The 23999-nt window shown below is 42.6% G+C and overlaps 2 protein-coding genes across 3 annotated transcripts in view; one reads left to right on the top strand and one right to left on the bottom strand.

The window, feature by feature from the left end:
• CEP85L (centrosomal protein 85L) overlaps positions 1–23999 on the bottom strand; it is a 157556-nt gene that overhangs the window by 49060 nt on the left and 84497 nt on the right. The window lies entirely within an intron of this gene.
• Positions 1541–12745, top strand: PLN (phospholamban). Its single transcript, XM_075414157.1, has 3 exons — positions 1541–1718; positions 7042–7076; positions 9663–12745. The coding sequence occupies exon 3, from the start codon at positions 9788–9790 to the stop codon at positions 9944–9946; it is 159 nt and encodes a 52-aa protein (XP_075270272.1). The 5' UTR covers positions 1541–1718; positions 7042–7076; positions 9663–9787; the 3' UTR covers positions 9947–12745.

Here is a 23999-nt window from a genome sequence, read left to right as displayed (position 1 = left end):
AATGCAATGATAGCAGTACTTTTGCTGGATGACAGCACGCAATAAAAACATGAAACTTCCCTCATAAAAAGGCCAAACACAGTTTGCTTGACTGCGATAGATTTATAATGTTAATAATGCCATTATAAGTAAATTGTGAAACCCTGGTAAAGAACTATCACTCCTCACCGTGGAAATACTCAATTAACTTTCAAGTGAAATATGTAACCCTAAATTTCCTGAGTTTGATATTAAAAGATAACATGAAGCAGGCAGATTTATTACATTAAAACTGAGTTTCTAACTTCAAGTATACTATAACCAATTTTGCAGAAGAACTGAACCTTATTTACAAAAATACAAGCAGAGCTCAGTGTGAAACAAGGTGGTACATCACCTCCGAGGTCTTTTTGTCTCTGGTTTGCAGCACGTATCACAGCAGGGCTTATAGGGAATGAAAAAAACCAAACTAAACAAAGCCCCCTCCACTATGTCTGGTTTCCTGCTCAAAGCCAAGCACTAATCTATGATAAACCATTATTGTCAGAACTGGATCTGTAAGTGTTCAGTTAGTCTGAGCTTCTGCATTTTTGCCTGCAACCTCCAGGTCAGGCAAAGGCACACGCTGTCAGCTGCAGCCACACACGATGCCTGGCGCTGGATGCCCACTCACTCCACAGCTCAGTCCTTCCACATCCAGCAAACATCCCATTTCCCAGACCCGCGAAACCTACTCCCTATATGCTCCATGGTCCTGTTTGTCTTAATATACGTAAAATAACCTACAAAGCAGCATCCAGCTGCTGCTCCTGTCCAAACAAACAGAACGGTTCTCAAAAATCACTTGGATAGTTTCCAGCCACAAAGAGAGGGAGGGGGAGGAAAAGGGTGTACATGTGTGTTTTAAAGGAAAGGTAAATACCTCAAAATTTATTATTTCTGTATAATTTGAAGAAGAACTTATAAATGCTGGATTTTATCTGGAGAAAAAAAAAATCCTCTAACCCACAAGTGAACTTGAAAGGTTGGAAAAGACTTCAACTACAGAAAAATTACTTCAGTTCAAGCATTGTCAGAAGAAAGATGATATTGGAAAATACACATCATACACTATAAACTGAATACTAGCTGTGTAACAGAATTATCAAAGCTATTTATACTGAAAGTGTAGTTTAAGAAACCCCTTGTACAAAAGAAATGCCAAGTCAAAAGCCCACATGAAATGTGATCACACACACGAGAGATTTAGGGGTTTTATGATGAAGAAACCACGGCTGTAGCAAAACTAACACATCCAAAGCAGCTCTCTGAACAAATTCCCATTTAAGTTCTTGCTGGAGATAAGGCAGGGTGTAAGCAAGCAGCTCCCTTTGCCACCCCACTGAAGGGTGCCGCTTCCCCAATTCCTTCGGCCGGTAGCTATGCAGGTGGTCTCCTTGGCACGCAGTTCCCCTCTCGAGGGGAGCGATGTTGCCCATGTTTAATGTATTACTGCCGTGAACAAGTTCAGAGGAGCGACCGCCTGTGTCAGAAGGCAGAAATGGGACCAATCACAACTTGTGAGCTGCTGAATGACACCGGGAGTCCTGCCTCTGAAACTTGGGTTATTTTTTCCCCTCAGCCTACTTCAATTGTTCCCACCACTTGGTCACAGACTCGGACAAGTTGCCAGAGATCTACAGACACTTCCCACAGCCCCGAGCAGGCTCCTCTGTGCTTCACTAACAGTCACAGCAGAGGTAAGAAACCTCTCTTCTTTTATGCTTTTAGTTCTTAGAGCAAGGCACTGTAGCTGTAGTTTTCTACAAAAACTCCTCTACTCAAATTAACAGCTCGTTATAATCATTTGTCAAAAATACAGAAATGTAGGCATTAAGAGCTCTGAGACGAAAATATAATGCTAGGGGGGGACATATTTTATGGACAACACAGTCAACTGCAAGCATTTCTCTACATGCTGGCAGGACACTAGCGGTCCTTGGGTAGATGATTTATACAGGTAACATTACACCACAAGGTGAGAACCCTTCACCATTTTCCTCAGACGTTTGTCTTTCGTTTTAAATTTAATATGTTTTGTTTGTTTTTTAATACAAAATCCATAAAGAGAGTAATTCACCTAAAGTTTTGTAGAGACACTCGTTTCCCCAAAGTCGCCTATCAGCAGCCAAACAAAGGTAACTTTCTTTCACTATTTAACTCAGAAAAGCATTTTTCTGATATAACACATTGAGAGGGCAAACCTCTTTTTGCTGTATAATGAAAAAGTATCCTTAATTAAGAAAATTAAGTGGTTTATAGCAGTAGTAGAAATAAAACTATACCACGTTTCTCAAACGGCAGTTCAAGCTACAAAATTCATCTAGCATTTTTGTTGTGAATTCCTTTAAAGGTTTATTTTCTCCTGCTGGTCATTGTAACTGCCAAACTTGTTCTAGAATGCTTCTAATAACAGATAAATAATTTAGCTAAGATTTGTAACTTCATGAATCAAATTTCAAATGCAGAAAGTAATCCATTTATTTCCAACTAAGAGAAGTGCATACACACTGTACAAGATACAACCCCAGCTTTAAAAATCACTGCAGATAAAAAAAGAGCGCATCTCAAACAGAAAAGTGCCACATAAAGGGCATATACAAATACTTTAAATGGGGAGGCACAAGAATATGCAGGTCTCTAAAGAAATCTCTCATCCTCACAATCATGTTCCCTCCCTTCCATCAATTCACACCTTACTACTTCTGTCTACTTTAAAGTTCTGCTTTTAGAAAAGACTTTACATAGACCTTAATTTTGTGAGGCATGTTTTTCCCCTGTTACCAAACAGAAACCCAATTCCTTTACCTATTACTGACTGGTAGGCATCAGGAAAAAAATATATGCCGGTGCTTGGTTTTGTGCTCAGCAGCCTCGTGCCAGTTTTGAATAGACAAGTCCTGGAAGTGTCCGGACGTCCTGTCACTCACAAGGCAAACAATCTGCTATGAAGTTCTCTAGAAGCTGTTTCCAGTAGGCAGAAGCAGCACTTCAGACCTCCCAGTGCCTTCAAACCAATGCCCATGGTGAGCAAGAAGATCGTGACAGATTTTTTTCAAGACTGAAGTTACATAAAATGTATTTTCAAGTGAAGAGAGGAGTTTGAGTTTATTCTACCACACAGCGAATCTTTCTCTCCTAGCACATACACTGCATACAGACACCTTTAAAAATACAAAGTTTATGCATACACACAGATTGAACATACACACAGAAACTTCACTGTGGTAGGCAGCTCTTTCCTGGAACACATCGATAGCTACAACAGGTTAGACACACGTTCATCTGAATTCTGTCCCATCACAGAGTTGGGTAATTTAAACTAGATGACAGTGAGGCTCAGCTATTCAGTTAAATCTAAAAATTTCACCCCCAAAACATCCCATGTCACAGGCATCCAAACCCTGAGTAACAACAGCCAACAGTCATGACAGAAGCACGTGCTACATAGCAGGTGACAAATGTCACCAATCAGATGGGAAATACTGCATGCAACTTACAGCAAATAACAATTTTCTGCCTTTTTTTTTCCACTCATTTTTCAAGACAACTATGCTATTTGTATTTAGAGAGATTCACATTTACATATATACCACACTTCTATTTTAAGAAGTTGCATGTATTTCTCATCTTCTGAAGAGATGAGGAATATAATGTCTTCATTGTATAATATGAAACTTGCTAAAATCATTTTGTAATCAGCATAAAGGTGATTTTCACTGATTTTTCCAGATGATCAGCAAACAAAAATGTATGGGATACATGTACACACCTACAAGAACAGCTTTTTATTTGCTTTAAGAATAATTTGATTTAGGAATAGAAAAGTACCCCAACTGGAGAAACAAAATATGTCACAGGAAAGTAATGTTATGTTCCCTAAACTGTAAGACACTTTACAACTAGAAGATCGCTTTTGCTTTCCAGAGATTGATACATGGCTTAGAAGGACTTTCCTGACATCAAGTTACTTCTCACAAGTTAAATCTATCCACTATATTCTTCTTTTAATCAATGCCATGTTATTGTCCCCTGAGCTGCTAAAAAGGTTAAAAACACAACTTGCAACAATCCCCTTCTACCTTTTATACGTGCTAGATATATTTCAATTTTTAGTTCAGTTCAAATTGCACTTACCCCATTTCCTATTAATAAGTCATGTCATATGAACCACAAGAATCTAAAATCTAACTTGAAACTACAAGGTGTTAGGTACTCCACGCGCGCAGTGCAGGAGAGAGTCCATTTCCTAAAAGGAAATTACTACCTAAAAGGCAAATCATACCAACAGATGGGGAAAAGTATACAGTTATTATATGTCTTATTTTGATTAGGGGAACAGATCAGCTGCCCAAAATCCGACTGCATGGTCCTGCAGTAGTTGCAGGAAGTTTAACCCAGAATTAAAAACTAGCCCAAAGCATTCATTCCCAGGCTACTCTAACGGACCAGCACATAGATAAAAGTCACAGTTAGTCACAAGGCATATGGATAACTTCCAAAAACCAAAACGGCAAGCCTCGCATGTTCAACTGTTCATCAGTGTAATTTCTTGGTATCTACACCTTTCGCATTCTCACGGACTTCAAATGCAGGCAAAGGCTCTTACTGATGATCTTGCTTCTAGAACACTGAGAATATCAAAGCTAGTGAAAAGGAAGATTGCAAGAGGAATGAACTAATAAGAGGTGGAGAAAAAAACAGAATCTAAATTAAAGTGTGAGCCTTCCCCTATCATCTCTCAAACACATGAAAAATACTGACACTTCAGTACAAAATAGACTTTAAAACAAAAGGTAAAAAGAAGGATAAAATGAGTTTGCTTTTCCTATTACCAGGACTTCCCTAGCTCTGTAAGCTGAATTATTGCTTCTTTCCCTATCCCAAGGAAATGTTTCCCACATGCGATTGAAAAAAATGACATTATATGCCACAACTCAATCTCTAGCTCTCTTCAATGACTTCATGTACTCCAGCTGCCGCTCTCTCCCCTTGTGCAATTCCTTGCTCTTTTTCCACACTTAGTCTCTTCCCCTGTTCATTTTCTTTTACGTTTTTCCCTCAATCTGCCCTCTCCTGTACTATTGTCTGCATTCTTGCCTTCACCCATCCCAGTCTCTGTTTTCAACCTCCAGACCTTTCTTTCCCCTTTTATGCTTTCTTCTTAAAAAAAACAGAAATAAGAGAAAGTAATTTAAAAAAAAAAAAACTTTTTCTGCAGTCAAGCTGTTGAATTGGCTAATACCCTTAACATCCTTCCTCACTGACACAACTGCTTAGTGCAACTCTATGCCTAAAATGAGAATAAGCAACAGAATTCTGCACTCCTAGCATAAGTAAATCTAGCTGCTAGGGTAAATCCTAGCTTGCCATCTCCATCCTATTTATTTTCTTGTACAAAGAACAAAAATTAAAAATTATGACATAGCTTTAATTTCTGTACTTGAAAACCTGTAAGCAACTTCTGGTTTATTGTTGGAAGCATTTACTTACCAAACTAAATTGACAGTAGTGAGACCCTCCAGGGCTCTCTAGAGTTAATTCAGACTGCTTCCTTCTCAACTCCCTTCTCACCCCTCATCTTCCTCACATGAAAAAGGAGACTTTTCACACTTGGAGGTCTCAACTGCAGTGATTCCACACTGCCAATGAGGAGGTGTTTTACAGCAGGGTTCAAAACAAAGAAATGCAACTCGGAATAGGATACATACATTACCACAGGACAGCCAGTAAAGATGACAAGCATGCCTACACACCAGCTGCAGCTGCAGTGCACAAGCAGAGCTTTAAAACTCTGCAATGTGTTCTCCTCTGGGAGCCACTCAAGCCACAGACAATGGTGACAAAGGGCTCCCGGTCCAATTCAACTCACAGCATTTAGTACTGCATGCAGGGTTATTCTTTGCTTCAGCACTATACACACAGATCTTTAAACTTACCTCCTCTGAATATGCAGAGAATGCTTCTTCCTCCCTAGGCATGTCATACTCCTCACACAAACAGCTCCAGGAATTTCTCAGGCTAGGTAATTCCAGTAACAGTTCTTGACATGTACTAGATCAAGGATCACATAACTTGATGGTACTTTTTGCATCACTGTGTTTGTGGTTATTAAGACATTTATTTTCAATAGATGAAACTAAATTACTGGGGTCTGGGGACAACTCATTGTAAAAATCTATGCAATAGACTGTTTCACAATATTACTTTTTAACAATGCCTTTTGAGGGCCTCACTTGGTTGTATGGGACAGCAACAAATCAAGTATGTCAAACCTCTTATATTCCACTGATATCACTGCTGCATTTAGTAAACATATGACAGGAAACAGGCTGTGTCTAAAATTGCTGTGGCATTTCCAAAGGAGCCAAATTTATCCCGTGTGACTTCAATGAAGTCAATGTAGTTGCACCAGGAACAAGCGCGGTGCACTGTTTTCACTTTGGTCACATATCTCCTCTCATTGTGAAGGACACCCAGGAACAAAGATAAAAATAACCTAATATAAGTCAGGGAAACAGTCACATGCCAGTGAAGAAGGAAGCAGCAATCACGACGGTGACTCACCGGAGGGCACCAGGTGCAGGGGATCTCCCACACAGTAACGTACGGGATCAGCCACAGCACCTCCTCCTGCAGATCCGCACCGTGTAGAAGACGAGTCTTTCACGGCCATTAACAGCACTGGATTGAACACACAACTGCACAGCAATGCAGCCTACGGTTTCTCTGGTGCAATACTTGGTCTTGTCACACATTAGTAACACTGTTCAACTTTAAAAAAAAAGTCAAATATAGTTTGCCCTTTTGCTGCACTTTCAAGAAGGTGTGCACATGCATAAAACTTTTTAATATTGACCTAAAACACAGGCAGGAGACTACACAGCAGAGAACAGCTACCATTTGTGGCAATGATCAGCCTTCGTTTCAGTGTCACTGTTTTTCAGGCTGTCCATTCTGACCTTGATAGCCACCCATATGCAGCTGTGTTACTGAACCTGTTTCTCTTTCTGCACACTTTAGGTGGGTGACAACACCATGGAGGATTAACAAGCAAGGTATGTGTTTTTTAGTTGAAGCCATGCACTTGTAAATACAAAGCTGTTGAAATACAGACACAGAATTTGCTTCCATTGCTTAAAAGAAAACTTCTCCCACAGACAGGCTTAGTAGGCAAAACAGCATGGAGGTGTTTTAAAAACTTCGAATTCCATTTGAGCTTCTAAAAATCAACAAAACCAAGTTACTGTATTTTGACCTTTCCTCATCCCTTCTCTACATAGGTTTCTAGCCATAAAAGGTATAGATTTTACCTTACACTACCTTCCTTTTTTTTAAGATCCTTTCTTATCACCTGTCTGGTAATGTATGTTTAAACAGCTAAGGTCAGTGTGACAGCTCAAACAGCCTTCTGACCTTTTGCCTGCTCCCTCAGAAACATCCCTCATCCATTCCAAAGCGAAGAATAATCTTTTTTCCTTTCCCAAGGGACCTCACCATCTCTCCTCATCTGTGCTGGCCTTGCATCTACAATGCCAAGCCAGGTTAATAATACTGCCTTTTATGGAAGCACTTCAAAGTCCCAGGTCCTGCCCCTTGAGTCCATACGCAGCAACACAGCAGTGCAGCTGCTTGCATATGTGCAGTAAATCTAATGCTGTGCACAGAAATGGACTTCTGGTGCACACACGCAGGCAAAAACTCCTGCTGTTGCAGTCCTCCTGCGGGCAGCCAGGAAGAAGACAGGTACACTGCTGCAGCAGGTCACACACAGCCCAAAGCCCACAGGTTGCACACACCCTGCTTTGCAAAGCGACATAGCAGCTTGCGACGAAGTCGTCCTCAGGAAATACTGTTCTTTGTGCAGTGTCCATCACCCAAGCTAGGTACACAAACTTTTCTGTACTAGTGTAAATCAGCCGCTAGTGGTTCACCTACCGTGCCTTGTCTATAAGAGGATAAGCAGCCTAATGGACCCCAGCCCACACTGAGCTGGGAGAACGCGCGTGCCTTCGGCCAGTTCACTTGAGAATTCCTGTGCATGTCTTGCTTTTACTGCACTTGGGGTAGACAGCAACCAGCAAAGAGCTAAGCAGAATCTACTTGGCAAGCACTTTAACTGCTTAAATAGACAAAACCAGCTACATCTTAAGTCAAACAAAGCTGAAAAATTATAGTCGCTATGAAAGTAAGTTCCTGGTGTGTGTTTTGTTCACAATAAAGTTAAGATCAACTATAGCTTAAAACATCATAACAAAATCTAAAGTTCAATTTTCAGAGGAGATGTCATCACATGGAATCCTCCAAAGGTATTAAAAATACCCATGTGTAATCTGGTTACTTTCAAAAGTCTCTCTTTAAATACCAACACTGCCACTGGAGGCACATGTATTCTGCTCATACAGCACCATTTGACTCTACAGCCCCATGCGCAGGGATTAAAAAAGAAGAGTCTGAAAGACACTTCATTTTAAGGTTTTCCATTTTAGCCCATTTAAACACAAATTTGTGGACACTGAAGTATCTCCGATTCAGTCAGGATCATCGTGTAATTTAGGTAGCAGATATTTAAGCAATGGTTTTCCTTTATGTGGCATGTAGAAGTTAATAGGAATTTCATTTATTGGAGGAAAAAAAAAAAAGATGACAAGGAGAGACCTTCTGTGAAAGATATCGTGATATACGTTCATAAAACATTTAAAACATTTAGTGGCAAGTGCAGCTTTAGGAGCAAAGTTTGAGAGATGCATATATCATGATCTTGAAAACCAAGTTTTCCCATTGTGGTAGCACCTACAGAATCCACCTTGCTATGAGCTAAGCAAGTGTGTAGCACAGCCAGCCACTTTCCATGGAAGGTTCGTACAGGAAGATTTTACACCACAACTACTTAACGGGAGTTTCAAGACAATTGACACCCTGTGTTTCCATCTGCCATTAAAAAGGGGGAAAACACACTTGAAATAAAACACCCACTTAAGAGATAGTTATACATGCTTTATTTTGTTCTGCATAGCAGTCCTTTGCACCTACATTTTGGAACACATGGTCCCACATGCACGTATATATAAAAAAAAATTTAGTCATTACTCTGTTTTCTGTTGACTACTAGAATTCCCTATAGCACTGATGATATATAGCTTTTAATCATGCACCATAAAGTATTTTTACTTGGAATGGAAATGCTTCAACAAGATTTCTTTTCCTCCCTTCCAAAATAAGGTACTGCTAACAGCCAGCAGTAATATCCTAATATCCAGATCTCCTGGCTGAAGGGTCTCTGACTCTAGCTGTGTCATCAGGTTTTCACATGTGCTTGAACAAATAAGGTGGGTGGGTAGGTAATCATACATGGCCTTTCCACTGACTGTGAAGGATGGAGAGATTAGGATCTAAAGCAATGATTTGAATCCCACAGAGCCACAATTTCCATTTTACGGTTCCTCACCACTGCTAAGCAGCAGGGGCTCGGTGGCCTTCAGGAGGAGAAGCACAATATTGTACAAATCATGTTTTAAAGTAAAAGCACTGTAAATGCAACCTGTTTGCTTCGGGCTTTTTAGAACCTTAAACCAATCTCCATTTGCACTCATCAAAACACTTTACTTCTGCATTTCTAACTCTTCACTTTCCTGCTTTCCCAGCTCCACAAAGGCTGTCTAAAACACAAAAAAAGAAGATAATAGGCACTTTGCACTGCTCCTGACAACTTTTCTTCTTTCCTGCACTCCTAAAACCTCTGATTTGTGCCCTCTGCTTTCTTGTTGCCATGGAGAAGGTCCAATACATAACCCGCTCTGCTCTGAGGAGAGCCTCAACTATTGAGGTCAACCCACAAGCACGCCAAAGGCTCCAAGAGCTCTTTGTGAATTTCTGCCTGATTTTAATTTGCCTCTTGCTGATCTGTATCATTGTGATGCTCCTCTGAAGTTCCAGCACTCCTCTGCACTGCCCTCTAGGAAAGTCACCCCAAAGGGAAGAGAGACCTACACCTGCAACTCCCAATGCAAGAATCCTCTTGTGAGAGGGGCTAGCACTTGGACTAGAGCTGTATGCCAACCATCGCACTATTCTCTTTCTACCTGCTACATGTATTAAAAACACACTTCTCTGCAGAACGGTGTTTAGAGCCTGTTGTTACAAAGCTGTGCATGACCTAACTTGTCTGTCTCAGTCAAGAGATGTCTTTTCTGAATGGGGTAAAGTACTGCCTCTTCACGGAGTTGGTAAGTTCCTCAATGTTTTAGCTAGATGACACAAACAGCAACTTCACTTTTGGGGGGGCCTAAGTGTTTTTTTCAAATTTCTCTGAAAATCCTCGAGCCCTTGGAAGGGTTCTAAATTTCGCCCATGTCCACCCAAAGAAGAGCTACAGGCACACAGCCCTCAACACATCCTTGGAAAATTTCTGCTCTGTTTACTTGAAGGTGCCACCTCTCTGCATTACCAGCTGAAGGCATTCAAATTGTTTCAGTGGTTTTAAGGGAATATGAGAATAAACAAAAAAAAGGTCTTCTAACCCAGAAATCAAAACTATTTCATATGCTTTTCTCCTTACTTAAGGGATCTTTTAGATATATAAACATGTATGTATACGTATGTGTGTATACACACACACACACACAACTTGGATCTGAAAAAAAGAGGCAACTTCATTTACAGTATTTTTCACTAGGTACATCCTGACGGGACTCAGTGACATCGGAAAGTTTTTTCAATACGTTTTGCAGAAAAATTGACACTACACTATCAAAGATTTAATTTTCTATAGTCGTTTAGCTGACATGACAATCAGCACAACTCAAAAATAATTCTGAGTTCTTAGTATTTGGCTTCAGACAACTTTATTATGGCCTGCTGTAACTTATGCAGTGATCTCCTTAGTTTAAAACTACAGAAAACTTGGTATTTGCTGCTGTGATTGAAGTGTACCATACAAATGCAAGTAACAACACCACCCTCAACTGCAAATGCCTATTAGGCAACAAGCAAGTACCTTCCTAAAAATAAAAATACCATTACGCACATGAGGGAAAGCACTGCAGAAATATTTTTTCAACATGTAAACCACAGCCTATACACATAAAAGATGAAGTTTCTACTCCAGCAGTTGTCAGTAACAAGACTGAGCAGTAGACTTTCACGCTCCCATATGCGTTGCTGGTATTAAGCTAAAATCCTAGAGACTTTATACAGTTTTTAAGTTTACAGAGAGCTTGAAAAATAAATAAACAGAGGTCAAAACAGACACCTATTTTTTTTGAAACCAGCATCCTTCTATACCACCCTATGTAAGCAATCCTATTGATGAACAGAAAAGCAAGACAATTTTATCTTAATGTTGTATTCTGCCTTTAAGACTTAATATTCCATGACTAGAGGTTGATAACGAAGAGCTGAGCAGGAAGGGAAGAAATCTTTGAAAAACTCTGTATTCAAAGGAACGCAAGAAAGTCTGGTGGTGATACACTTCCTGTCTGGCAAATAGATATGCTGAGACCAGACCTCTGAAATAAGGTTAATCACTAAAGGAAATTAGTTAGTTATTGTACGAAGACTAGGGCAAGCACTGATGGGTTCAGCAACACACACCCCCACTTGCAAGTTAGTATATGAATACTACTGATTTGAATTATGAATGTAAATCTCAATTTTCATTTCATGCATTCTGACCACTGTCAAAAATGCATGAGATTTTAATAAGTGCACCTTCCCTATTAATTATTCTTATTAAAAAAAAAAAACAAAAAACAAAACAAAACACAGCCCTCTTCTGTGTGAGGAAAAAAATAAAGAAAAAGTTACAGTCCTTTTTTTTTTTTTAAATCTATATTTTTGTGATGGATAAGGTTTCCAGTTTTAGTTTGCTTTGGAGGTCTTTCAAGAAACTTCAAATGGGAAAAGGCAACAGTTTTACGGTACAGCAAACTCCCTGAAGAAAAAAGGTGTTAAGAGCAAAATATCTACACATACATTCTGAGGACACATTTGGATTATAGATTTCACAAAACAGACATATACAGAAGTCAAAGTAAAATATTGCTAAAAAAATAAAAATCCCACCCTCCCTTATAAAAGCAAACCCACCACTTTCCTCTTATGTACCTGAAAAGCCATTATTTATTTAAAAACAGTAAATAAACAAGAATGAAACCAAGGTATAAATTAACTGGAAGCCCTACTATTATTTTACAGCAATGCAGATAAATTACATGTACTGTATGGTATCTTATGGTTCTGCTGATCAGAAAAACTGCTACCATCCCCTGTATCACTAAATGTCAACTGAACCCAGAGATTAAAAAGATAAAACCTTTTGTACCTAGTAGATTCTTCTTTGTGTAATTATATTGGCTTTAAAACTAACATCTACTGTATTGTTATTTATTAAAATGACTGCTTGAAAATGTATTAATGCATAAAATAAGATACTTAAATACAATTCTGTTCAGAAACAAGCATCCATCTTATAGTTATGATAGCATCTACTTATTAAAGTTATGTAAAAAAGAGCTAGTCATCACACAGCTTTCTGCTTCTTTATACCTCTGTTTATTCTTTTTCAGTTTTCCACAGTGGTCTTGCCTATTTTGCGATGTCCAGATCACTTACACGTACTTAATTTACTCTCATTAGTACTGCACATAAGCGATCCCAATGAATTTTATGAAAGTGTAATCAAAAAGTTCACTACTTCCATGAGCCATAATAAAAATTCCTAACACAGCACGTGGCTTGGATTAAGTTTTAATGTCTCTGTTCCTCTCCACTCAAGGCTACGTCTTTTTGCTAATTTCATCTTACACACAGATAGACAGCTAAACAGGCAGCAATCTGGTATTACTCTTCCCCAAGAAAAAACAAATTACGTAAACCTCCGTGGCAATTTTACACTAGGAAAAAGCTGAATCGGGACCAAGAATATACTGCTTTTAAAGATGTATCTCCTCAGACAGCTCTTCAGCAAATATTGATAAAATCTACCCATTTTTCTCTAGGTGAGGACATTACCCATTTCAGAATCAGAAATTTTGTTCTGATCAAGACTAGACAGTAAGGTACTTCGGAGGGCAGCAAGTACTTGCATTTCTTTACTTTTCTGCACCAATTTACGAACAACTGCCCTTACTAGCAGAACTGATCCACTCAGTGGAAAGACAAGTGTAAAATAGGCTTAAATGAAATTTTTCACAAAACATGCACAAAATGTTTGCCCCCCACCTCCCCACGTAAAGAACTTCTATGCAAGTTTTACTACAAATACACACAGAACAATCATCATGTCACAAACACACACTCATCCCGAGATGTACCTTACCTATATCTTCTCTGTCAAAATTACAGCAGAGTAATGACCGCATTCATTTAGAGTGCACTCTTGTTCATATCTGGAAGTGTACTAATATACCATAGATTACAGACCAGATACCTATAATTGTACGGCTATTAATAAATAGTGTCTGACAGAATACAATTAGCAAAGATTTGCAGAGTCCTACAAGATCCATAGGTATCTTTTATTAACAGCAAATGTAGTCCTTTTAGCTTTGACCTATATGTTAAAAATTGAAGAAAATAAAATCTGTTTTGATTATGGAAGGAGATGAGTGGATATCTCTCGCTCATTGCAAGGACTGAAAACAGGGTTCCTGTAAAAACTGATGTTCATCTCAGTAAGAACCGTGGTAATTTAAGTATTTAAGTATTTAAAACAAGCCCTACATTTACTGTAATATCTGACAGTTAGTTTAGTCAAACTGATTGCTTTATAAGCCTGTTACATTTTTTGTAAGATAAAAGCATGCCCAAAGTTCCATTTTTGTACAAAATATAAAACTATCAAACACTGCCCTCTTGTGATCTTCCCTAAAAACTAAAGCTGGTTAGTAAAACGAATTTTTGGCAACATTTCACTGTTTGGGCTGAGTGGTCCTATTTGTTTCTTTTATTTGCATACACATGTATTCCTATGTACAAAACACAATTGCTAAGGTATTAATATTATCTTAAAATAGCCTATTGCATATGTGCTACTAAAAGCACTAAGGATGCATCCTCTGCCAGTCTAATCTAGATTCTTAATAAGCATTTGCAAAGCTGCAGTGACTCCTACACACCACACTGCTAGCAAAACACCACCTTTCGCACCAAACGATGCCAAACCCTAGAAGGGTAGGAAACACTCCTGTTATCAGATGTGCATTTTGCCCAGATGAGAAAGTCGTCTTTTTCTTTTGCACCTATAGGAGATCTTTTAAAAGTAAATCTTCAACAGTCTGCTCCTGAAACAGAATAAATCTTGAGAACAGTCATTCTTTTGAAAATCAAATGGGCCTGAAAAGTAACATACACATTAAAAAAGTAAATAAAGAGCCAAACTGTATAAAATCCAAGTACTTTCTCCATTAATCAGTTCTTTAGAAGTTCTTCAGTAGTGAAATGAAAGCTATCATTAACTCTAATGTATTTTTTTGTTTTATTTTTAAGGTATTCGGGGGAAAAAAAAAGGCTTTTAGGAGCATCCAGATTCCTTTTTCTGGAAAAAATTAATCTAGTTATTGTAAACAAACAGATTTTTCTTAATTGGCAGAAACTAAAAGCAGGTAAACGGCTAAGAACACAATGAAATTCATGTGAATCTACATTGCTTACTACTGAAGGAGCAACCCACAGCTACAATCAAGAGTCTGCTGCAAGCACAAGGGGGCACAGACGGATGCACGTTATGGATCTTGCTAACAACAGAGGTCTCAACCTGCTACTCAATTTTCTGCTTATTGTCTTGGTTCTGGTGCTCGCATTTATCCTTGTGAAGCTGATGTGAACCTCTGTGAGGCTCCGTTGCCTCACAAAACCTCACAAAACCTTGTTTTGAGGGTTTCGCAATGATAACGTAGACACTTCAAACTATTTGAATATCAATATGCGAAGACTGCATAGACTGAAATATTTGACAACTCAAGAAAGCGCTCACGTATCTATTTCATCAAAAAGCGATCCTAAAAGCTATGCACAATTATCTACCTGCCATTGAGTAAAGAGTATCTAGAGCCTTGCTGAGTACATGAGGAAATCCAAGCATGCGTCAGCAGTTACTGTAGTTTGCTCACTGCTACAGCAGACCTGTATTTAAACATCTAGAAAAGATCTGCAGCCTTCAAGGAACATCATTTCTTCAAAGGGGACAGCAGAAATCAAATTTTTAAAATGGGATTTCCATAGAACAGTTACTTCATGGGAAATGACACTGCTAGAGCAGAAGACAGAACAAAACACCTACGTTCAGTTGACCGCACGCATCAAATTACCTGCAGAGAGCAAAAGCAGAGATGCTGGAGGTGGAAACAAGGATATCCATGAAAAGCAGCTTGCACCAGCTGAGATGGGGAGAAGTTAAGTTTAATATGAAAGCATAACTATTAGTTACACCTTTTTTGACACCTGCGGTTCACAGCAACACCTTAAAAGCCAAAAGCCATTAGTATTATCCAGCAATATAAAAAGATGAAGCCATAAGAACAACTGAAAAACAAACGACCATTAGCAAGGGTTATCATAACTCTGCCTACAAAGCTTTTAACGCTTCCACATACATGAGCAGCAGGAGCATATGCGCAAAACCAGTGTGCTACAGCCTCAATAAGCTGAATTTACCACTTACACACAGGTCAAGCATGCAGCGTGGAAGCCCTTAAGCCATATTTGACATACTACTTGTTACTAGCCAGTGCAATCACCCAGTCCATAGTTTGTTCTCACATTACGTGTGCAACATAAGCTTCTTACAGGACCTTCTCCTATGGCCCCTTACAGGATGATGTACTTTCCTCACAGGTGCCTGGGAAGGGCAGTGGCTAAGAAGAGCTTCCTTCTGCTGGAGTTACTTGCCCAGAAGGTAGCTCTACACATCTGAGATATGCTGGGAAAGAAGGTGGCCAGACTGGGGCCCAACACCTTACTCATAGTATCCCTGTCTACTAAATACAACGCAGGAACAAAATGCACCAACACATAACCATTGTACGGTAAACTTAATACCACACATACAAATATTAACAGTCATTTGCACACAGGCAAAAGAGACAGATGTTGCTCGGGGGGTGGGGGAAGCCCCAGCTTCCAGCTTCCCACTGCCAACAGCACAGCCCCGATTCAGCGCAGACACTGTCGACCCAGCACTTCGCACAAGTGCAGAATCTATTACAGAGCTGACCTACTCATGGTCACACGCAGGACTGCCAGACAATTACTGTTGTTGTGAGGCGGTTAAGTTATCTGGAAGAGACCCATCTAAACTAGATTGACAAAAAGACTTTTCACAGCAAAAAGCCAGTATGTCTAGGGAAATAAAGTTTGAGTTCTACCATTCACAGGCATCCATGTTCCACTCTATGCTACCTGCTCCAAAGCTTAGGCAACACTAGCTGGGGCAGCACAGATAGTCAAAATGAAAGCTTTTCTCTCATCTGCTCTGAAATAAGTGCAAATGAATATTTAAAATAGCTTCTGTAAACTACACTTCTATCGTTTTTTTATGTTGATATAGTAACATCAATTCCTGTCTGTTTGCATTTAAAGCAGAAAACTTTGCACAGCTGTATCACTTTATCACTTTCATAATCTTGAAATATTCTGGTTTTTTTTTTTTTAGAAAAGCGAATTTATATACAAGGGACAGACGTTGTAACAGTTACATGGTTACTCATTTTTTAGGAGGATTTCTGCTAGTGCTTGACATAGATAGCATGAAACATATGACAACCACAGAAAATGATATGAAGCCCACTCAAGTCTAAATTAGTGTAACAATGGTTTTCCAAACAAAATGTCAATTCACCGATACACTGCTCGGGCTTGCACAAAGCTTATTTTCTGTGTGCTCTTCTGTATATAAAAAAGTTTTCCTATCTCAGAGAAACCACTGTGACAGTTTAATAGCCAAAATCAGACAAATGAGTTAGCCCTGACAAGAAATAAAAATCACATATTCCTTTTCAGTAAAAGGAAAAAGATGAATCTACCGCCACCAACAATCAGGTACTTCCAGATCCAAAACTACATACAAAGGAAGTCCGTAAGAAACCCTGCCATTACCATGTAGAAACAACCTCAAGCAGCAACCCCAGCAGCCTTCTCTCAGCCAGCAATGAAAATTATAGAATCTTCAATGTATGTTGAAGTTTGCTGCTGAAACTGAAAATACATTCTTCCAAGATGACATATAAAATTGGCAAGTCATCAGGCAACCAATGCCAAGTCTCTTTTTGCAGTCAAACATGGTCCAAGTTTGGTTTCCCATCGTCTGCTAGTGCTTACTCCAGACTGAGCCCACACAGGGACTATAATGAACGCAATCCCCGTTGCTGGACTACCAACTTCACAGCAAAAGGAACGGAACGTAACAGCTTGATTGTGGCTCACAGTGAAGGAGTTCACTCTGCTAACTAAAGGTGGTAATTCTTCCTGTTAAAAAGTTTTATCTTGATGAAAAGTATGGTTTCATCAAAATACGACACAGGAAAAATGTTGGTATTAATCGGTTTTAGTTTTCTGATCTGCAAGGGTCATAAGACAAATGTCAACCCAAAACTAGTTTAAGAATAAAGTTTTCTGTGGTAACAATATTATTTGAAGAATGCCAGAACTTTTTTTTCCAATTTACAGTTCTACAACTTTTGTTTCCCAATGTTTAGGTATGCATGCAGTTTACTTCCTTCTCCATTTTGAAATGAAGATTGCTGTAGTATCTCTGTCCTGGCTTCGGCCAGGACAGGGTTAATTTTCACTGGACTCCAGGAAGGGGCACAGCCAGGGGGTGGGGGCTGACCCCACCTGGCCAAACAGACCCCGGTATTCCATACCATGTGACGTCACGCTGGGTTCCGGTGGGGGGGGGGCGGCGCGGCAGGAACGCTCTCGCGGCTCGGGAGCGCGCGGCGCCAGTGTGGTCCGAGAAAGCGGGTCTGTTTTTGTCGTGTTTTCTCCTTATCTGTACCGTTGTTGTTCCTGTTTCCCTCTGTTTGCTGTTCTGTTAAACTGCCCTTATCCCGACCCACCAGTTTCTGCCTCTTTCTTTTCATTCTCCTCCGCACGCCGGCGGGGGGAGGGGCGGCCGCGTGGCGCTTTTGTTGCCGGCGGCAGCCGAAACCAAAACATTAAATTGGCGCCCAAGCGTGGGGTGGGGATAACGGCTAGGCTGAGCAGCGGGTGTTAAAACTGCTTTCTTAGATTTTCTTAAATTTTGTTATACACATTTTTCTGTGTTAAGTAGTCGCCGGTAAAAAAAAAAAAAAAAAAGTTTTTGACTTTGATCAAGTGGCTCTGGTATGTAAATCCGTACTTGCACTATGTGTTCATTGCCATGCTGTTCATCATGGCTGGGAAAAAGATCAGGATGATGATTTTCCTCTACTGTACGATATCGACTTATGATAACATCATTGTGCATGAAATTAGGCTTGTACTTGCATGCGGCACTGCGGTCATTTCCATACCTCGGATCCTATGTCTTAGAATTTGTTAATAATCAAACCCAGTCTGTGGGGAAAACCGAAGGAGATACCTTCCCCCACTCTTTCGCCCCCCCTCTCTCCCTCAGGCTGGTCCTAACTGCTTTTGAGAATTTCGAGTACCCCTGGGATGCTCAGGGCAGCACTCTCCTTTTGTTCTGCCTCCTGAATGGGTTGCAGGTTTTGTTTAGGGTTAAACAAGTCGTTAAGATCATCGTGCAGAGACCTGCCCCGGGGCTGGATAGCTGAGAGTGGCTGGGTGTGTGGGACAGCATGGGCAAGTACCTAGGGCAGTGGACACCCCCGATGTTTTTTAAACTCACCCCTGAACACGTGCAGGATCCGGACAAACTAGTAAAATATCTGCAAAAAGTGTGCTGCCACCCTGGGAACTCCAGAGAGACACAGATCACCGCAACGTGCTGGGGTCTGGCCCACGCCTACCGAGCCCTGTTCAACACTGTTCAGCGCCTTAAAGGGGAAAGGGGGCGAAACAAAGCAGCAGGCACTGCGGCTGGCGCTGCCCCCCCAGCCGGCCCTGCAGCCCCTCCAGCCCAGCAGGCAGTCACAGCCCCCCCGACCGGCACCACGGCTGCTGCTGCCACAGCTGCAGGGTCTGCCTCGGTTTGCCCGGCAGCCCCAGCAACTGCTGCAGCCCCAGCTCCAGCTGCAGGCAGCGCGGCTGAGCCCAATGACCAACCTGTGCAGGTAGCAGTTGCCCCCGTAAAACTAAAGAAAGACGCAAAGAGAGCAGATCGCTCTGGGAGGGATGACGATGAGCCAGGGTCATCACGGGAGACAGAGACAGAGATCATCACCCGGTCCCTGTCCCTGGGCGAGCTGCGGGACATGCGGAAAGATTTCAGCCGCCACCCTGGCGAGCACATTGCCACCTGGCTGCTGCGGTGCTGGGATAACGGGGCCAGCAGCTTGGAATTAGAGGGCAAGGAAGACAAGCAGCTGGGATCCCTGGCCAGGGATGGGGGCATTGACAAGGCCATTGGGAAGAAGGAACAAGTCCTCAGCCTCTGGAGGAGACTTCTCTCAGGGGTGAGGGAGAGATACCCTTTCAGTGACGATTTTGTATGTTATCCTGGCAAGTGGACCAATATGGAAAAGGGTATTCAGTACCTGAGGGAATTAGCTGTGCGGGAGCTGGTTTATAATGAACCAGATGATGACCAGTTACCCACCGACCCAGATGAAGTCCAGTGCACAGCACCTATGTGGAGGAAGTTTGTGCGGAGCGCACCCTCCTCATATGCCAACTCACTGGCAGTTGTAAACTGGAAGGGTAAGGAGGCACCAACAGTGGATGAGGTGGCTGTCAGACTCCGGCAATATGAGGAAAGTCTCTCTTCCTCCCTTGTCTCAGCTGTAAATAAATTGTCCCAGAAGGTCCAGCGACTCGAACAGAGTATGTCCTACTCCCCACCTGTACAGGCCAGTGTCTCAGCTATTAGGGGCAAGCGTTTCTCTGCTCAGGAGAGGGAATACAGAGGCTATACACCCCGGGGCACCCTGTGGTTTTACCTGCGTGACCACGGAGAGGACATGAGGAAGTGGGATGGAAAACCCACCTCAAGTCTAGAGGCATAAGTGCGTGAGTTGCGAGGTAAAACAATCACAAAAGGGGATTCTGTTAGGAAAAATGCTGCTCCAGTTTCCAGCAGCCAGCTCTCTAGACCAGGTAGACAGTTTGACCTTGATTCCAGTCCTCTGGAGGGGACCTCCAAGTCATTTTTACAGCAGGTGAGCAGCAAATTCTCTGACCAGGATTAGAGGGGCCCTGCCTCCAGCCAGGTGGAGGAAAGGGACAACCGCATTTATTGGATGGTGTGGATTCGGTGGCCTGGCATGTCAGATCCACAAGAGTATAAAGCTCTAGTGGACACTGGTGCACAGTGTACTTTAATGCCATCAGAGTTCAAAGGGTCAGAGTCCATTTGTATTTCTGGAGTGACAGGGGGGTCCCAAGAGCTGAGTGTACTGGAGGCTGAAGTGAGCCTCACTGGGCAGGAGTGGCAGAAGCACCCCATTGTAACTGGCCCCGAGGCTCCGTGCATCCTTGGGACAGACTATCTTAGGAGAGGCTATTTCAAGGACCCAAGGGGGTATCGGTGGGCTTTTGGCATAGCTGCTGTGGAGACGGAAGAAATTAAACAGCTGTCCATTTTGCCTGGTCTCTTGGAGGATCCTTCCGTTGTGGGGTTGCTGAGGGTTGAAGAACAACAGGTACCCATCACAACCACAACGGTGCACCGGCGACAGTATCGTACCAACCGAGACTCCCTTCTCCCCATTCATCAGCTGATCCGCCAGCTGGAGAGTCAAGGAGTGATCAGCAAAACTCGCTCACCCTTTAATAGTCCCATATGGCCAGTGAGAAAATCTACTGGAGAGTGGAGACTGACAATAGACTACCGTGGCCTGAATGAAGTCACACCACCGCTGAGTGCTGCCGTGCCAGACATGCTAGAACTTCAGTATCAGCTGGAGTCAAAGGCAGCCAAGTGGTACGCTACAATTGACATTGCTAATGCATTCTTCTCCATCCCTTTGGCAGCAGAGTGCAGGCCACAGTTTGCTTTCACCTGGAGGGGCATCCAGTACACCTGGAATCAACTGCCCCAGGGGTGGAAACACAGTCCCACCATTTGCCATGGACTAATCCAGACTGCACTGGAAAAGGGTGAAGCTCCAGAACATCTGCAGTACATCGACGACATCATTGTATGGGGTGACACAGTGGAGGAGGTTTTTGAGAAAGGGGAGAAAATAGTTCAGATCCTTCTGAAAGCCGGTTTCACCATTAAGCAAAGTAAAGTCAAGGGACCTGCGCAAGAGATCCAGTTTCTAGGAATAAAATGGCAGGATGGGCGCGACGTCAAATCCCAGTGGATGTCATCAACAAAATAGCAGCCATGTCCCCACCAACCAGCAAAAAGGAAGCACAGGCCTTCCTGGGTGTTGTGGGTTTTTGGAGGATGCACATCCCAAATTACAGCCAGATTGTAAGTCCTCTGTACCACGTGACCCGGAAGAAGAATGATTTTGAATGGGGCCCTGAGCAACGACAGGCATTTGAACAGATTAAACGGGAGATAGTTCATGCCGTAGCCCTTCGTCCAGTCCGGTCAGGGCAAGATGTTAAAAATGTGCTCTACACCGCAGCCGGGGAGAATGGCCCAACCTGGAGTCTCTGGCAGAAAGCACCAGGGGAGACTTGAGGTTGACCCCTGGGGTTCTGGAGCCGGGGATACAAAGGATCCGAGGCCTGCTATACTCCCACTGAAAAAGAGATTCTGGCAGCATATGAAGGCGTTCGAGCTGCTTCAGAAGTGGTCGGCACTGAAGCACAGCTCCTCCTAGCACCACGATTGCCGGTCCTGGGCTGGATGTTTAAAGAGAAGGTCCCCTCTACGCATCATGCCACCGATGCTACGTGGAGTAAGTGGGTCGCACTAATCACCCAGCGCGCCCGAATGGGAAACCCCAGTCACCCAGGAATTCTGAAGGTAATCATGGACTGGCCAGAAGGCAAAGATTTTGGAGCATCGCCAGAGGAGGAGGTGACACGTGCTGAAGAGGCCCCACTGTATAACCAGCTGCCAGAAGATAAGAAACAGTATGTCCTGTTCACGGATGGGTCCTGTCGCATTGTGGGGAAGCAGCGGAGGTGGAAGGCTGCTGTATGGAGCCCTACACGACAAGTCGCGGAAACGGCCGAGGGAGAAGGTGAGTCCAGCCAGTTTGCCGAGGTGAAAGCCATCCAGCTGGCTTTAGCCATTGCCAGTCGAGAGAAGTGGCCAGTGCTCTATCTTTACACCGACTCTTGGATGGTGGCCAATGCCTTGTGGGGGTGGCTGCAGCAATGGAAGAACAACAACTGGCAGCGCAGAGGCAAACCTATCTGGGCTGCCCCATTGTGGCAAGATATTGCTGCCCGGCTGGAGCAGTTGGCCGTAAAAGTCCATCACGTGGACGCCCACGTCCCTAAGAGTCGGGCCACTGAAGAACATCAAAACAACCACCAGGTAGATCAGGCTGCTAAGATTGAAGTGGCTCAGGTGGATCTGGAGTGGCAACATAAGGGTGAACTCTTTATAGCTCGGTGGGCCCATGACACCTCGGGCCACCAAGGAAGAGACGCGACATACAGATGGGCTCGTGACCGAGGGGTGGGCTTGACCATGGATACCATCGCACAGGTTATCCATGAATGTGAGACATGCGCTGCAATCAAGCAAGCCAAGCGGGTAAAGCCTCAGTGGTATGGAGGATGATGGCTAAAATATAAATATGGGGAGGCTTGGCAGATTGACTACATCACACTGCCACAAACCCGCCAAGGCAAGCGCTATGTGCTCACAATGGTGCAGGCCACCACCGGATGGCTGGAAACCTATCCTGTGCCCCATGCCACTGCCCGGAATACCATCCTGGGCCTGGAAAAACAAGTCCTGTGGCGACATGGCACTCCCGAAAGAATCGAGTCGGACAACAGGACTCACTTTCGCAACAGCCTCATAGACACCTGGGCCAAAGAACACGGTATTGAGTGGGTGTATCACATCCCCTACCATGCACCAGCCTCTGGAAAGATCAAACGTTACAATGGGCTGCTAAAAACCACTTTGAGGGCAATGGGGGGTGGGACTTTCAAAAACTGGGATACTCATTTAGCAAAGGTCACCTGGTTGGTTAACACCAGAGGGTCCACCAACCGGGCTGGTCCTGCCCAGTCAAAACCTCAGCACCCCATAGAAGGGGATAAAGTCTCTGTAGTGCACATGCGGAACATGTTAGGGAAGACGGTTTGGGTTAGTCCTGCCTCGGGCAAAGGCAAGCCCGTCCGGGGGATTGCTTTTGCTCAAGGACCTGGGTGTACCTGGTGGGTAATGCGGAAGGATGGGGAAGTCCGATGTGTACCTCATGGGGATTTGATTTTGGGCGAAAATAGTCCGTAAATAAATTGTACAAAGTTAATTGTTAAATAACCCTGTCACTGTCTGTTATCATTGTTATAATTGTTATACTTTGTACCAGTAGTAGCATAGTAAGAATCGTCCAGATTAAAGAAGGATGGACTTTTCTTGATGAAAACCTAGCAGAGCACAGCGATGATGGAACTGGACCTGGTTTTCAACAACTGGCATCCAGCAACTTCATCAAGATCAACATCTCCTGCAGACTGTGGGCACGGGCCGCACCAGATACATCAGCCATGAGCTCCAGATGCAGCAAGTGACCGCCCATCACCACACATCACCTCTCCTGCCACGGAAGACTGTTACGACAGATGGAGCCTGAAGTCTCTAAATTCCTCTACGCAGTAAAATTTAATTTCTAGTAATTTTTTATACATGGTACGAACAAGGCACTTTTTTCCTCATTAAAGAAAAAACAATAAACCAGATACATTGAAGGAAAAAGATGCAATTAAGCAATTTCCATCTATTATCTCTGCTA

The sequence above is a fragment of the Opisthocomus hoazin genome, chromosome 2, assembly GCF_030867145.1.
Source record: "Opisthocomus hoazin isolate bOpiHoa1 chromosome 2, bOpiHoa1.hap1, whole genome shotgun sequence".
Taxonomy (NCBI): domain Eukaryota; kingdom Metazoa; phylum Chordata; class Aves; order Opisthocomiformes; family Opisthocomidae; genus Opisthocomus; species Opisthocomus hoazin.
The sequence above is the reverse complement of the archived record's forward strand: the minus strand, read 5'-3'. Positions and strand labels throughout refer to the sequence as shown.